The sequence below is a fragment of the Trachemys scripta genome, chromosome 23 (genome assembly GCF_013100865.1).
Source record: "Trachemys scripta elegans isolate TJP31775 chromosome 23, CAS_Tse_1.0, whole genome shotgun sequence".
Taxonomy (NCBI): domain Eukaryota; kingdom Metazoa; phylum Chordata; order Testudines; family Emydidae; genus Trachemys; species Trachemys scripta.
In genome coordinates, this window is record NC_048320.1 from 13,405,605 (window position 1) to 13,419,429 (window position 13,825).

A 13,825-nucleotide genomic window follows, 5' to 3' on the forward strand; every position below is an offset into this window, starting at 1 on the left:
TCCCCCACTGCCCACATGTTCTTACCCTTCACGTGATCTCTGTCAACCTTAGAATATATGGAGATAGACCTATCTCATAGAACTGGAAGGGACCCCGAAAGATCATTGAGTCCAGCCCCCTGCCTTCACTAGCAGGACCAAATACTGATTTTGCCCCAGATCCCCAAGTGTACCCCTTGAGGACTGAACTTACAACCCCGGGTTTAGCAGGCCAATGCTCAAACCACTGAGCTATCCCTCCCCCCAACCTAACCTCTCAACTCTCACACATAAATATTAAAGCATTATCATCATCGAACCTTTATTCCCTTTATTTCTATAGTAAACATAAGGGCTTGTGAAAAATTTCTGACTGAGAACAAGGGCTCCCCACCTTAAAAGGCTGAGGAACACTGATCAGGTAACTTACTCTAGCAACCACTAGCATTCTTTCATCTGAACCACTTTTTACCCATAGCACCCTGTGCTGGGAGTGCATTTCCCTCTGTCACTAAAACACAACGTCTCCATGGACAGATTTTCAGAATGGTTCATTGCCCAGTAAGAGCGGCCAGACTGGGTCAGGCCAATGGTCCATCTAGCCCAGTATCCTGTCTTCCGACAGCGGCCCAATGTTGCTGGCTTTAAGTATTAACCCCACCACTGCCGGAGTTGTCGACCGCTGTGAAGAGGATGTGCCAGCATGTGGTTTTAAATGTGTTGTACCCACATGGTAGACGGATTAGGCTTTTAAACTTGTCTCACAAGGAACTGCGCGCAGTTTCCCAAAGGAAAGGCAAAGTGGTCTCTTTCCATTGATGGTGAACAGCCTGATCCACATAGCCAGGACACAGAAATGTAATCTCTTTGGTTTGTGCCATCTGATCATTGCTGACTCAGCAAAGGATGTCATTTTCCGCTTGACCTATATCTGGCAGGAGTTAGTGGGACAGAAAGGGATGCATAGATTGTAGGTAAAATGAAAGACAGCATCCGTCAAAATCTACCTTACTGATGGCCGTCAGGACGGTGGAATAAGACACCATCTAGGAACAAAAAAGACAGAGCAAAAGGTTATTAGCTAACATTTTAAAATGCAATTTCTGTTGCCAAGGAATAATGAGGTCATTTTACAGCTGCGCTACTTGTCTCTTCAAAAGGGGCTTTGGCAGTGACCCAGCACAAATTTAAAGAGACATTTTTAGGTGATCACTGATTTGCTTTACACAAACTTCACATTAAACTGCAATTTTAAATAACAAGCTAAGGAAAGCAAGAGTGTCTGGCAGCTGAGGCACTGTCTAGAGGGCAAGGGATCTCTATGCCCGCCTGTATGCACAGGCCACCATCAGAAGCTTCGTTGCTTTGGCACGTACTGATCAGGGAGACACTCCGCCACTATCTCCTTGCAGAGGAGAGAAGCATGCTCGAGTACCGCACTGGGAGACAGGAAATTCTGAATTCCAATCCTGGCTCGCACACCGACTCCCTCTGTGGATCTAGGCAAGTCACTTAGCTTCTGAACCTTGGTTTCCCGGGAGCAACAAGTCCCCTAACTCGGGGTTGGGAAGGGTAATTCCTCAGTGTCGGTGAGGCACTTTGAAAAGGGGAAGTGCTACGGAGGTTGTTACCTGGGAACTGATTGCATATTTCAGATAGGACAAGATCAGTGGGTTGGGCGATGGGCCAATCATGGCCTGTTCAAGAAGAGCTTCTGAAATGAAAATAAGAAAGGCCGGAGATTTCAGTTCAGCTAACACATGATCTCTCATTGTCGGCACATCCCACGAGCAGGAAAGGAGATAAAGAAAATATTGCTGATCCCAAAGATTTAGCACGACGCCTTCTTTAAATTAAACCAATCCTACAATGGCCCGTTCCCAGTAGCAGAGGACAATAAATAACTTAGGAAGCATAAAGCATCCTGCCGCTAACTCAGCTCTTGCAGAGAATCTTGGGCCAAAATGGACCCCACTGTCTGGAAATTGCTGTTATCAAGGTGCATCACCCTTCTTAGACTCATAGCGTTTAAGGTCAGAAGGGACCATCATGATCGTCTAGTCTGACCTCCTGCACAACGCAGGCCGCAGAATCTCACCCACCCACCCACTCCTGTAATAAACCCCTAACCTATGTCTGAGCTATTGAAGTCCTCAAATCGTGGTTTAAAGACTTCAAGGTGCAGAGAATCCTCCAGGAAGTGACCCGTGCCCCACGCTGCAGAGGAAGGCGAAAAACCTCCAGCACCTCTGCCAATCTGCCCTGGAGGAAAATTCCTTCCCAACCCCAAATATGGCAATCAGTTAAACCCTGAGCATGTGGGCAAGACTCACCAGCCAGACACCCAGGAAAGAATTCTCCATAGTAACTCAGATCCCACCCCATCTAACATCCCATCACTTACTTCCAACTTACTGGGGCCCAACGATCTGGGAGAAAACCTCTGCTCACACACATCTCTTGGCTGTTGCCACGGCTGGGTGGCTTTTGCTATTGGTTCCTGACTCTCCAGGCCTGGCGAATGGCCCTTCTGCTGAGAATGCCCGTGTGTTTTTGCCAGAGCCTGGGTTTGGCAGCTCACGGGTGCGGTGCATGTCCTATCTGTTCAGTCAAGCTTTTAATTGACCATTTGAACTATCCAGCAGAGCACGGAGGCTTCCTCACAAAGGCAGACCCATATTTTGCAGCATTTGTTTTAATTAGTCTGAAGCAGCCAGACGCTGGAGGTGGAAGCTGCCGTTTGGGAATCTCTAAATAAGTGCATCCCTCACTTTCTTGGAGGGCAATTGCTCAAAAATAATGCACCAGTCTGGATCCCCAGACGATAATAAATCACAAGCACTGAATCAGAATTGTTGGCTGCAAGTCACATCCTAGAGCTTGCTCAGCAATTATGGACACTGGGAAACTAAATGCATCTTTCTGCTCACCAGAGAGAGAGATATTCTAATGGTAACTTTCCCCTTCCCGTCATCCTGTAACCAGGGAGCATGACACAACCCAGGCGAGACATTATGATCCATCGCGGATGTATCACTACAGCTCCGCCAGGCACTGGGGCTGTTCTGGCATCTCGCGGCCAGATATTTTCCTTCGATCTTTGGATTTGAAAGCAGCATCTGAACGTTAAAAAGCACCGTTCTAGGGCTAATGCATGGGGGGTTTAAAGGAAACCACCTCATCCGAAATTACGAACAAGGTGATCATCAGAGCTATTCCAAGTGACAAACCAGTGCTCCCTGGACTTCCACAACCCTGTCATTATTTGTATTAAGGTAGCACTGCTAGAAACCGCAATCGAGACCAAAGGCCCATTTTATGGACACGTCGTAAGAGACAGTCCTTACCCTACACAGACGAGACAGGCAGTGGGTGAAGGGAATACAGACCCAGAGCGAGGGGAACAGACTTGCTAAAGGCTGCACAGCAGTGACAGAACGGGGGCTAGAAACAAAGTCTCCAAGTCTGCCTAGTACCTTTCCGCTGCCTCCCATCCCCCTGCCACCCACACCACTCAGGTTAGCCTCTTCAGAACGAGGAATCACTGGTTCACCTGTGCTGCCTCATTTCTACACAAACTCTACAGATGACAGAGAGACTCTGTTATAATTGATATGGGCCAAAAGTTTCAAATACAGGAGCGTAAACTCAAGCTCCCGCATGCAGATTTAGGCAACGACATGGAAGTGCCCTGAATGTCAACAATTCTGAACGACTGCGGTTCCCCTGCCCCAGCAGAGCTGAGGTTACGTGGCTAAATCTGGATGTAGGAGCCTAACTTTAGGTACCTGGGTTTGAAAATATTAGCCACCCACCGTGCCCAAATGGTGCTAAATACAGTCAAGGCCTAGAAGCGGCAGAATCTCTGCCCTGAAAGAGCTTACCATCTAAGAAGATAAAGTGCAGACAAAGGAGTGAAGGCAGGAAACAACAGGCAGAGAGGAGCGTAGGGCTGGGAGGAGGAATACACAGCCGCTGGGGATGGCTGAGCTCTGAATCGGGTTAGTCTCTCGATATAGGTGCATTTTTATGGTTACTGTTTACAGAACTTGAGGAGGAGAGGGGTTAGCTATATCCTATCACAATGCTATCTGAAGGATTTTTATCTTGGGACTGATTTGCAGTACACGACAGTTATAAGTGGTAACTCAGAGTCACAGATCTTCCACGTGGATCATGTGGTACCCAGTAAATTCTTTTGTATGACAAGTATCAGATCATGAAGAGCTTTAAAAACAAAAGCTATTTACCACTGGTGAACGGGGAGCTTTCTATCATTAGGGGAGGGGAGCACTAAATGATAAATTTCTGCAGCTCTCAAAACACTACCTTTCTAATCCTAGTAGTTCTAAAGAGCACCCGCCAAATATAAATACAGCGTCGTCTTCCTGAGCCTGCAGACTGCCTCAGTGCCGCTGCTCAGAGCTTTTCCAAGCAGCAGCACAGCAAAAATAATAGAACACTAATCACAACTGTCAAAATAACCATGGACATTTTACTCTTCTGCTGCCCAAGATGGCTAACAGCAGAAGCAGAAAATGGAGCTATTCACAGGGGACAGTGACTGTAGCAGAAGAATACACCCACTGCAGCAGCTGAGAAGGTGGGGTCGGGTAGAGGAGCAGATACCTCACTTTACAGTAGGCTTGCAATTGGAGGGCAAGCAAAGCAGAACTCTTTTCCATCCCAGCAGGCAAGGTGAGGCTTCCAAATTTAGCAATTACCCTCTAGCCAGAGAGTGAGATTACAAAAATGGTACTCTCAGGCAATGTCTAGGCATAGCATTACAGTACCCTCCTTCTACCCCGCAGGTTTGAGCTGGACTTTTCACCCACAGCCCTGGGACCTTACTGGTGTCCCCGCAATCCAGATTCCACGCTAGTCCTCTGGCCAGTAGGCGTCTGGTAAATTCTGTAAGACTATGTTAATGCACCAATAAAGAACTTTTGAAAGGAACAGAAATGGGATCTCACGAGTGAAACAGAGAATTCCCCCCCTCTCACTAAACAGAAAATGGACCCAAATGAATGGAATCGCATGTGGGGAAGATATGATCTTAGGTTATGGGAGACCCAACCCTCATCTAGCATAATTAGGACGTTCGGTCCAGTTCTCCATGTTGGTTTGAATGGGGAATATTTCTCTTGAAAACCACTCCTTTACATCAACTGGAGAACAAGTGATTTGTGTTAGTTTACACAGGGCTTTCAAACACACACCATATACAGGAAAAACTAACAACATGTTACCATAATTGGCATAAAAGCCTGGCAATTATTTTACCTACATATACTCAGCAGGTACCACCATTTAGCAGGATTTGTGTCAATCTCCCTTCTTGAACTGGGATGAGAAAAACAAATTCTAATGAGATCTGTGGGTCGGAAGATGCTTTCAGTTTCTTAATAAACAATAATCCCTAAGGCTTATAACAACAGAAGTACCTAGTTCTTATACAGCACTTTGTATCCATAGATCTTTAAGTGCTTTACAGGGGAGATAAGGATCATTATCCCCACTGTACAGGTGGGGAAACTGAGGCATAAGGGGATGCCTGAGGTCTCCAAGCAAACCAGAGGCACAGCTGGGAAGAGAACCCAGGTCTCTTTAGTCCCCATTTAGCGTTCAATCCACTAAGCCAACCTGCATCTCTCAGTGTCTGAAATAGCTCCGCGAGTTATTGCAGCCAACAATCACGCGACATACCCCACTCTTCCTAAGATTTACATACTTGGCTTTAAGCACGAGTGGCCCCAGTGAACAGCTCCACACATATACAAGTCTTTGGAGGGTAGGAGCCTTCGTTTCCAAGTTTCCTGATGGGGAGTTTTTCAGCCCTGATAACTAGGGTAAGTTTCAACGCCAGCAGAGAAATAACACTGAATGTAATACAAGTGCTGCAGTTTGCTTTTCTGGATCATACGTTTGTCTCACTTTGTACCACGCACATAACGCAAACAGACATGTGCACCCGAGCAGTCAAACAAAACCAAACTCTGACCTGCCAAATTAAGTATGTCCCACGTGGCTCCTTTGGGGAAGAATTTCTTCATGTTTATGGCCCACTGGTAATCGCTCCACCGCTCTTTCCAGGCCTGGAGAATGGCCTGTTTTAGATTGACAACCTTCATCTTTCCGTTCTGAAAGGGAGAGAGAGAAGATACAGCAGCTTGTTCGCCACAGCATTTCGCACCCATTCCTCTCATAGATTTAGCTCCCCCGCACATCTCCCCTGGGGCGCTAGACATTAAACACATCTTTTATTTCTATAATCAAAGATTCATTTAGAAGGAGGCAGGGCGGCCTGGTTCACGCAGGAGGCTGGGAGCCAGGACTCTATTCCCATGATAAGGGGGAGACTGCAGTCCACCGGTTAGAGCAGGAGCAAAGGCTCCTGGGCTCTAGTCACTCTGGGAGAGAGCACAGGGTGCTGGGGGGAGAGGGGGGCAGGACTCCTGGGTTCCCTTCCCATTCCCAGATCTGGGGAACACGTGTGCCCCAGTGTTTAGAGCAGGGGAATAGGAGCCCGGACTCCTGGGTTCTGCTCCCAGCTCTGGGAGGGGGCAGGCGCCTGTGGCTAGAGGTGGAGGGGTGAAGCCCATGACCCCCCCCCCCAGTGGGGCATCCCAGGGGGAGGGTGTGTGAGTCCATCTCCTATTAGCACCCCCTGAACTTGCTTATGGGGGAGGGGGCAGCCCCCCCCCTGGAAATACACCCAGGGTCTCCCCCCCCCCAGGTCTCCACCCCCCGGGCCCCCACCTGGAAACACACCCCGAGGGGGGGGGGAGGGGGGCTCTCTCACCTTCCAGCCCTCGCAACCAGCAGCCAAACAGCACCTCTTTCAGGCCCTGGGCTCCGCCATCTTGGCACCCGCCAACAAGCCCTCCACGGATTGGCTGGAAGAGCGCCGCGCGCCGCGGAGCTTGCTGGGAGTGGTAGTTTTTTTGAGCCTGGCTGCACTAGCGTGGGGGGGGGGGTGTTTTAATACTTACAAATACCGGTCCCAGGCAGAGACATCGGGGCCGCCCGTCTGGCATGGGGGGTGGGGCGGTGGTGTCTTCCAGCCTATAGAAACTGGTCGGATTTTTTTTTTTAACTGTTATTCGGGGGGTTATTTATTGGTGCCCCTTTTGCCACTTGGAATCTATAAATAGACATTTGTGCTGGCCCCCGGCAGCTTGCGGAGAAATGGGGCTGAATCCCGGGGTGGGCGCCGCAGCCAGAGGGGCTGTGACCCGCCCCCATCCCACCCCAGGAAAGATTCAGCATGCATCGTTAATTACGGTTATTTACTCCTCATTTACGGTAGCGTGCGCCAAGTGCCAGGCCCTTCCCAAACACCCAGGAAGGCTGGCACCTGCTCCCACTCCGAGGAGTCGTCTCTCCTCCAGTCAGTGGGTTTCAAACCATGGCCCCCGAGTAACGGGCTGGGCACTGGCGTTGGCTTTGCGCAGAGCTCTGGGCAGGGCACGCGGGGCATTGGAGTCGGCTCGGCTCCCCTCATTGCCAACTGCTACACCATGTTAAAAGATGCAACGTTTAATAATTCACTCAGTATTACTTTCCCCAAGCAAGCAATCGCTCTAGCAGCCACAAATTTCAAGATCCGTAGATTCAAAGGCCACAAGGGACTATTGTGATATAGTTTGACCATCTGCGTAACATGGGCCAGAGAACATAAGGACGGCCATACTGGGTCAGACCAAAGGTCCATCTGGCCCAGTATCCTGTCTTCCTGCCAGGTGCCCCAGTGGGAATGAACAGAACAGGTAACAGAACAGAACATCCCCAAATACTTCCTAGAGAAGCTCTCTTAGAAAAACAAACATCCAAGCCTGATTTTAAAATGGCCAGTGATGGACAATCCCCCATGGATGTGATAGGGACTGGGAAAGGAGGTGGGGGCCAGGCCTTGAGGAATGGGAGGAGAGATTTCCTTGTACTCCCCTGTCTGTGTCCATCTGTTGTCTCTTGTATTATACTTACATGGTAAGCTGTTTGGGGGAGGGATTATCTCCTTCTGTGTCTGTACAGAGCCCAGCACCATGGAGGGGTGCTAGGGCCATACAGATAATAAATAAGAAGATGAGGGGGGAGGGCTATCCACTAGAGGGAACATTTGGGAGCCCCTTTCCGAGATAAATTGGAATACTCCAGTATTTGTACCAATCCTTTGCACCTCTCTCTACTTACTGCAAATACAGAGGTACTGTTCTTTCGTTCTCTGGGACAACCGGCAGGCTTGTAAGGGGAAAGCGCTTTCTTTCCAACCTGGCGCTCACATCTCTAGCCAAGCCCTCCGGCTGAGGGAGGCCATCTGAAGGGGCAGACCTGGCAGATGGTTTCGGATCATCTTCATTCCCTTCGCCATCTCGAGGGGATGTGGCAATGCTGGGCTGGAAATGCTCTGCTACTGTCACATGCACAATCAAAATAGTTGTGCAAAGCCGCAGATTGACTCACGTGCTGGGACCCGTTGTCTACGCGGGCCTCACCAATCAGATCAAGGCAACGTGTTGCCTCCCCAACCAGGCTCGAGCTGGGACATGTTCTCTTTGGGAGCTGCAGCTGTGCGTTCGAGGAGGCGCTGCAGCTGGCAACCCCGGTACTGAAGACAGAATCAAAGACACCTTCTTGGCTACCCGCTCCCAGGTGCATCCCAGCACAGGCTGGCTTCGGGGCTGACGGGCACCTGATTCATTCTTCATTCCCCAGCCCCAGCCCCTTTGCTGTTTACTGCTTCGTTGAGGCTCCTGGTCAGAGTGATTTGGGGAGGGGGTGTTGACTTAGATCCAAGATGATCCTGTGATTAGGACAGTGAATTGGGACTCCAAAGAGCTGCCGAGGGGGGATCCCTTCCTGTGACCTGCTGCGTGACACGCTCCCCCCCGACTCCTAGTCTAGCTAGACTATAAGCTCGTTGGGGCAGGAACTGTGCACAGAACAGTCTCGCTCTCACTGCAGGCCTCGAGGAGTTGCCATTAATACACATGATAGATAATAACAGGGGCTAGTCCAGGAGCCAGGACTCCTGGGTTCATAGATTGAAGTGGCAGCGTCTCGGTTTCCCAGTCTTTGGAAAGGGGGTCACCACGCCTGACTCACACCACCCACTGCAAACACAAACCTCTTGGCGAGGGGCTAGAGGGAGGCCAAATATTATTGACACACCCACGATGGGCGCACTGCGGCTCCCCAGAATTCCACGGCGGAGCCCAGATCCTCCGGCACCAAAGCCCAGGCCCGGAGCCCGGAGGGCTTAAGCTAGGGGAGACGCCCCATTGGTTATTAATGAGACAGGGGCCTATGACAGCAGTTGTGTTATTCTGATTCAATCCAGTAGGGGGCAATGGTCTTTCTCTCACACACACGCACACACATGCCCGATTAGTGCAGCCCCATCCAGATCTCCCCTTAGCCCCACAACTGCATTTCGCCAGCGGGGCCCATCCCCAGCCGTGCAGTGGCCTTGTGCCCTGTAGCAGGCGCCGCAGGGGTGCAGCTGGATTGTCCGTGACCACGCACCCTGCTCTTTACTGCAGTGGAAGCTGCATGGGGGAACGCTCTGGACTTGCGATAGCTGAAACAACAGGGAACTTTCCCTCCAGGATAGGGGCAGCGGGAGCTGTGCTGAGCTCTCTCTCTTCGCTCTCTTTCCTGGCATCCGTTTCTCCCCACAAAGTGCCACCCACCTTCCCGGGCTGGCTGGCTGGTGTGCCCAGATCACCTGATCCCCCTCCCACGAAACCCAGGGTCTCCCAGTCACGTGCCCTGCACTCACAACAGAGAACGGTGCCATTCGCCATCTGCCAGGGTAATTGGGCAGCGGCTTGGAAGGGAACCTGGAGGAGGAGCTGCGTCCCTGCCAGCTCCATGCGGGGGCTCTGCACTTACGTTGCTGCAGACATGGGCCAGGCCAGGCCCTGGTACCGTGGGTGTGCAAGAGTGGGAAGTTTGGCCCCTCGCTCCAGCGTCGTCCCCGAGGATCCTGCATTTCGCGGGTGCAGAACAGGCCCGGTTGGCTGAGCGAATTCCACCCGGCATCAAGGCGAAGTCAAGAAGCAGATCGGGCCCAGCTCAGAGTCAGGCCTGGGTTGTGATGAAAAGGCCTCCGGGCGCAAGTTCACAGCCTGGTTTTCAGAGGTGCCGGACACCTGACACTTCTGTTGGCTCCGGCGGGACCTGCGGGCGCTCAGCACTTCGGACCCTGTCTCTCTGCAACGACAGCTGAAGCCAAGCGAGTCTGACTCTGACCTAGTTCCCAGCGTCGCCGTAGGAGCAGTGGACTGAGCTGGGGGCCATCAGCCAGGACTCCTGGGCTTTATTCTTGGCTCTGCCACCAACTCCCTGCATGACCTGGGGCGAGTCCCCCCTCCTCTGACCTGCAGTTTCCCCATCGGCAAAGTGCTGACAATGCTGCTGACTGATCGCTCCCTTTGTGGAGCGCTGGGTGTCTGGGATGAACGGCACCAGGGCCGCGCACAGCACGGCAACCAACCGGTGGGCGTGGCTGAGTCACCAGTGCCCCCTGCTGGATTGAATCGCAAACTTCTCGGCTGTGTGTCATAGGCCCTTCACCGCTAACAGAGATTCCCCTTGAGCGGCCGTGCAAGGGCTTTCAGTGCTGCTCTGAGATCTGGCCCCAGGCAGTTCCGAGTCCCCGTGAGCTATCCAGGAAGCTCCTTGCTCCCATGAAAGCGCAATCCACCTCTTCGCCTTTCTTTTCCCCTCCTGCGGCTGTGCAATACGTTGTTCTTTTTCTTTCCCCAGCGGCAGGGAGCAGGTGACAGAGGCTTAGAATAATGATCAGCCCACGTGTGGTTTCAGAACCCCTCTTTCTTCCCCTCCAGGGTTTTCGTCTGCTGCCCTGGGACACTCCCATCCCCAGCAGAACATGGCTGGGAGAGCCTGCGTAGGGAATCGTCAGACAGCCCTGTCCATCCTGAAGGCACGGCCTGGCCTGTCTCTGTTCACTGCACATAACTTTGCCTTATCCCCTTACTGCTTGTATTACACCACAACCCCGAGGCCCGCCCAGGGCCCTGCTGGCCAGGCAGCGCGCAGGTGGAGAGACCGCCCCGAGCCAAGTGCTCACAGGCTCACCTGACGAGTGTTGTGATCTCCCTGTTCCGCAGGGGAACGGAGGCACAAAGGACTCCCCTGAGCTCACGCGCCAAGTCAGAGAGAACCCAGGAATCCTGATCCGCGCGCTGCCCCCGATCCCATAATAACCCTGCTCAGAACGTGCCCTTCCGCAGCGAGGATGTGAATACGGGACCCAACCCCCAGCCACAGCGGGGCCGTCCTAGACAGCCTCAGCGGAAAGGCCTGGGGCGACGCCTCGCCTCTACCTGGGGCGTGCCGGCAAGGCTGGGGGACGCCGGCCCTGCCCCGGCTCCCCGCAGCCAGCGTGGAGTGTCTCTGGGAGTCTACTGGGGTACAAGCATACGCCAGCTCCAGACGCAGTCTGTGGGAGCCCGGCCCTGCCCCAAGCTGACCCCACCCGCTGCCAGTGCCTGGGGGGGGGCTGTAATCCACGGGGTTACCCCCCACTCCAAACCGTTCCCAGCCACGGGATTCTGCACTAGGGCCAGCAGAGGGTGCTGAGCAGCTGGGCTCCCCCGGCCATCCCTGGCACCCCGTCCGTTGTACCCCCCCCCACACACACACACACACAGGGCCCTTGTTTATTGTTCAGCTCAGCTCCTTCCCAACGAGGCGGTCGAAGCCGGGGTGGGCGGGGGGCTCTGCGGAGAGGCAGCAGCTGTCAGCTGAGCTGGCGTCTGTCCAGCATGGCTCTGTGGGGGCCATTCAACAGGCTGGGAAACAGCCTACGCTCGTGCCACGGCACCGCCAGCCCCGCCTGGGCCGGAAGGATCCGCTTGCCCCTGGCGATGCCAGAATCCGCAGCTCCCGCTCGCCAGGGCTCCTGCCCTGCGCTGGCTTCATCTCCCCAGCACCCCTCAAGCCCACCCCGCAGCCCCCCGCTATCCCAGCANTCAGCACCCTCCGCTACCCTAGCCCTGGGCTCCCCCCAGCCCCCCAGATGTACCAGTGCCCCTCAGTCCTGACCCACAGCCCCCCACTATCCCAGCCCTGTGTTACATGGATCTGCACAAACTGGATCTCCAGCCAAGTTCAGCAAAGACATTTGTCCTCTGTCCAGGGCTAAAGGCGACCGATCACCCGGCGGGGCCATTTCAGTGGCAGGTTGGAGCCCAACACCTGGGCAAGCCAGGCCTAGAAGAGGTAGTGATCAGGTGCCCCTGGGGCTGCCTCCCCCACACACACGTTCTTTGCTAGGCGGGTGGGGGGGGCAGGCATTTACCCCAAGTGACACTGGCTTTTGGTCCCTTTGTTGTATGGTTTCCGCTCTGGCTCTAGGACCTATTCGCTGAGCTGCAGGCACCACACAAAACGTGCCAGTCCCTGCCAGCGTGGCGGCGGAGGGACCCAGTGCCAGGAGGGATCCGTGCTGGGGCAGAGGCCATGGCAACGGCATGAGGAGCTGAAGCAACAGGGAAAGAAATTCAGAATAAAAGGGGCACCGGGTGCCCAATAGGGGACCCCCCTTCCCCACCACACCCTCGGGCCCCTTGTAGCTTTGAGGGCAGCTGGAGAGAGAGAGGAGAGGGAATTGTTACTCAGGGTCCTGCATTTATGGAAGCAGCTCAGGATCTCAATGCGCTTTGCAGAGGTGCCACGGTATCATGGTGCTACAGATGGGGAAACTGAGGCAGGGGGGACTCACCCATGCGGTCACAGTGACAGAGGCGGGTGCCCGCTAGCACCACAGCCGGGCACAGGGGTCCTGACGAGACTTAGTCCCTGCTCCCGCCCAGCGGTGCTCAGCTTCAGGGACGGGATGCGCTTGCCTTCAGAGACGGGAAAGTCCCAGCCCCCTGAGTCTCACCCAGGAGAGAGCCCGTCTGGGCTGCTGTGGTCCGGCCGCTGGCTGACCCACCAGCCCTTTGGGTGGCAGCCATCCCGGAGCCTTGGCAGCCCGCGAAAGAGCCAGGGCCCCACAGCACAGGAGAAGGCCAGGGGGGGTCAGCAGCTTGGGAGCAGCTGGCCAGCGTCAAGCGTGTTCCGCAGCGTCAGCAGCCGAACAGCTGGGGGCCGGATGCGGAGCACGGGGGTAAAATATTTGGGTCGTTTACAACATCAGCGTCAGAAACAAAGACAGAGGCACCGACAACGCGAAGGGCCCCGGAAAGGGCCTGGAACCTTTTGTGCCTAGTGCAGGGAGACCCCCCCACGCCACGGCATCGCGCCCCCTAGCACGGCTCTGGGGTCAGCCCTCTCTCAGAGGGCAGAGCGCCCCCTATCGAAACACCAACCCTGCTTTTGGCTGCCCCTGGGGGTTCCCTGGCTGCTCCCCCAGGCCAGCACTGAGCCGGTCCCCGAGGCCTGTGCCTTGGCCGGCCTGGGCTGTAGGGGAATGAGCCGTGCTGATGTTACCCTGCTGGAGAGCTGTGGATGCTCAGGGCAGCGCCCAGTTCCCGGGGGCTCCGCTCCTGTTCAGCACGTCGCTCTGGGCAGGAATTTCCCTGGGACCCTTCGCGCCTCCTCAACTCCTCTGGCCGGCAGGGTGACAACCCCCTCACCCCAGCGCCACCACTCCCAGCCCCACGCGGGGACGAGCCAAAGGGGATGAAGTGGATCTGGCAGTGGGGGTGGGGTCCTGGGGGCTGGGGTTTCCCAGCACTAACCAGTCAAGAGGAGCTGGGAGCGTCCGTGTCCAGATTGGGGAGGGAACCAGATCTCTGAGCCCACCCGAAATGGACCCCAGCTATGGCCTCTGGAAATGGAAACGGTGCCCCTCAATCCCGACCCGCATCTCCCT

At 54.2% G+C, this 13,825-nt stretch overlaps 1 protein-coding gene across 2 annotated transcripts in view; it reads right to left on the minus strand.

The window, feature by feature from the left end:
• Positions 1-6,869, minus strand: part of MED24 (mediator complex subunit 24) — a 32,061-nt gene extending 25,192 nt beyond the window's left edge. For both annotated transcript variants that reach the window (XM_034755756.1, XM_034755755.1), the window contains exons 1-4: positions 6,782-6,869; positions 5,981-6,119; positions 1,611-1,693; positions 987-1,025 (exon numbers count right to left, since the gene is read on the minus strand). In XM_034755756.1, coding sequence (XP_034611647.1) covers positions 987-1,025; positions 1,611-1,693; positions 5,981-6,110 — 252 coding nt within the window. In that variant the 5' untranslated portion in view covers positions 6,111-6,119; positions 6,782-6,869. The remainder of the gene's footprint in view (positions 1-986; positions 1,026-1,610; positions 1,694-5,980; positions 6,120-6,781) is intronic.
• Positions 6,870-13,825: the final 6,956 nt, after the last annotated feature.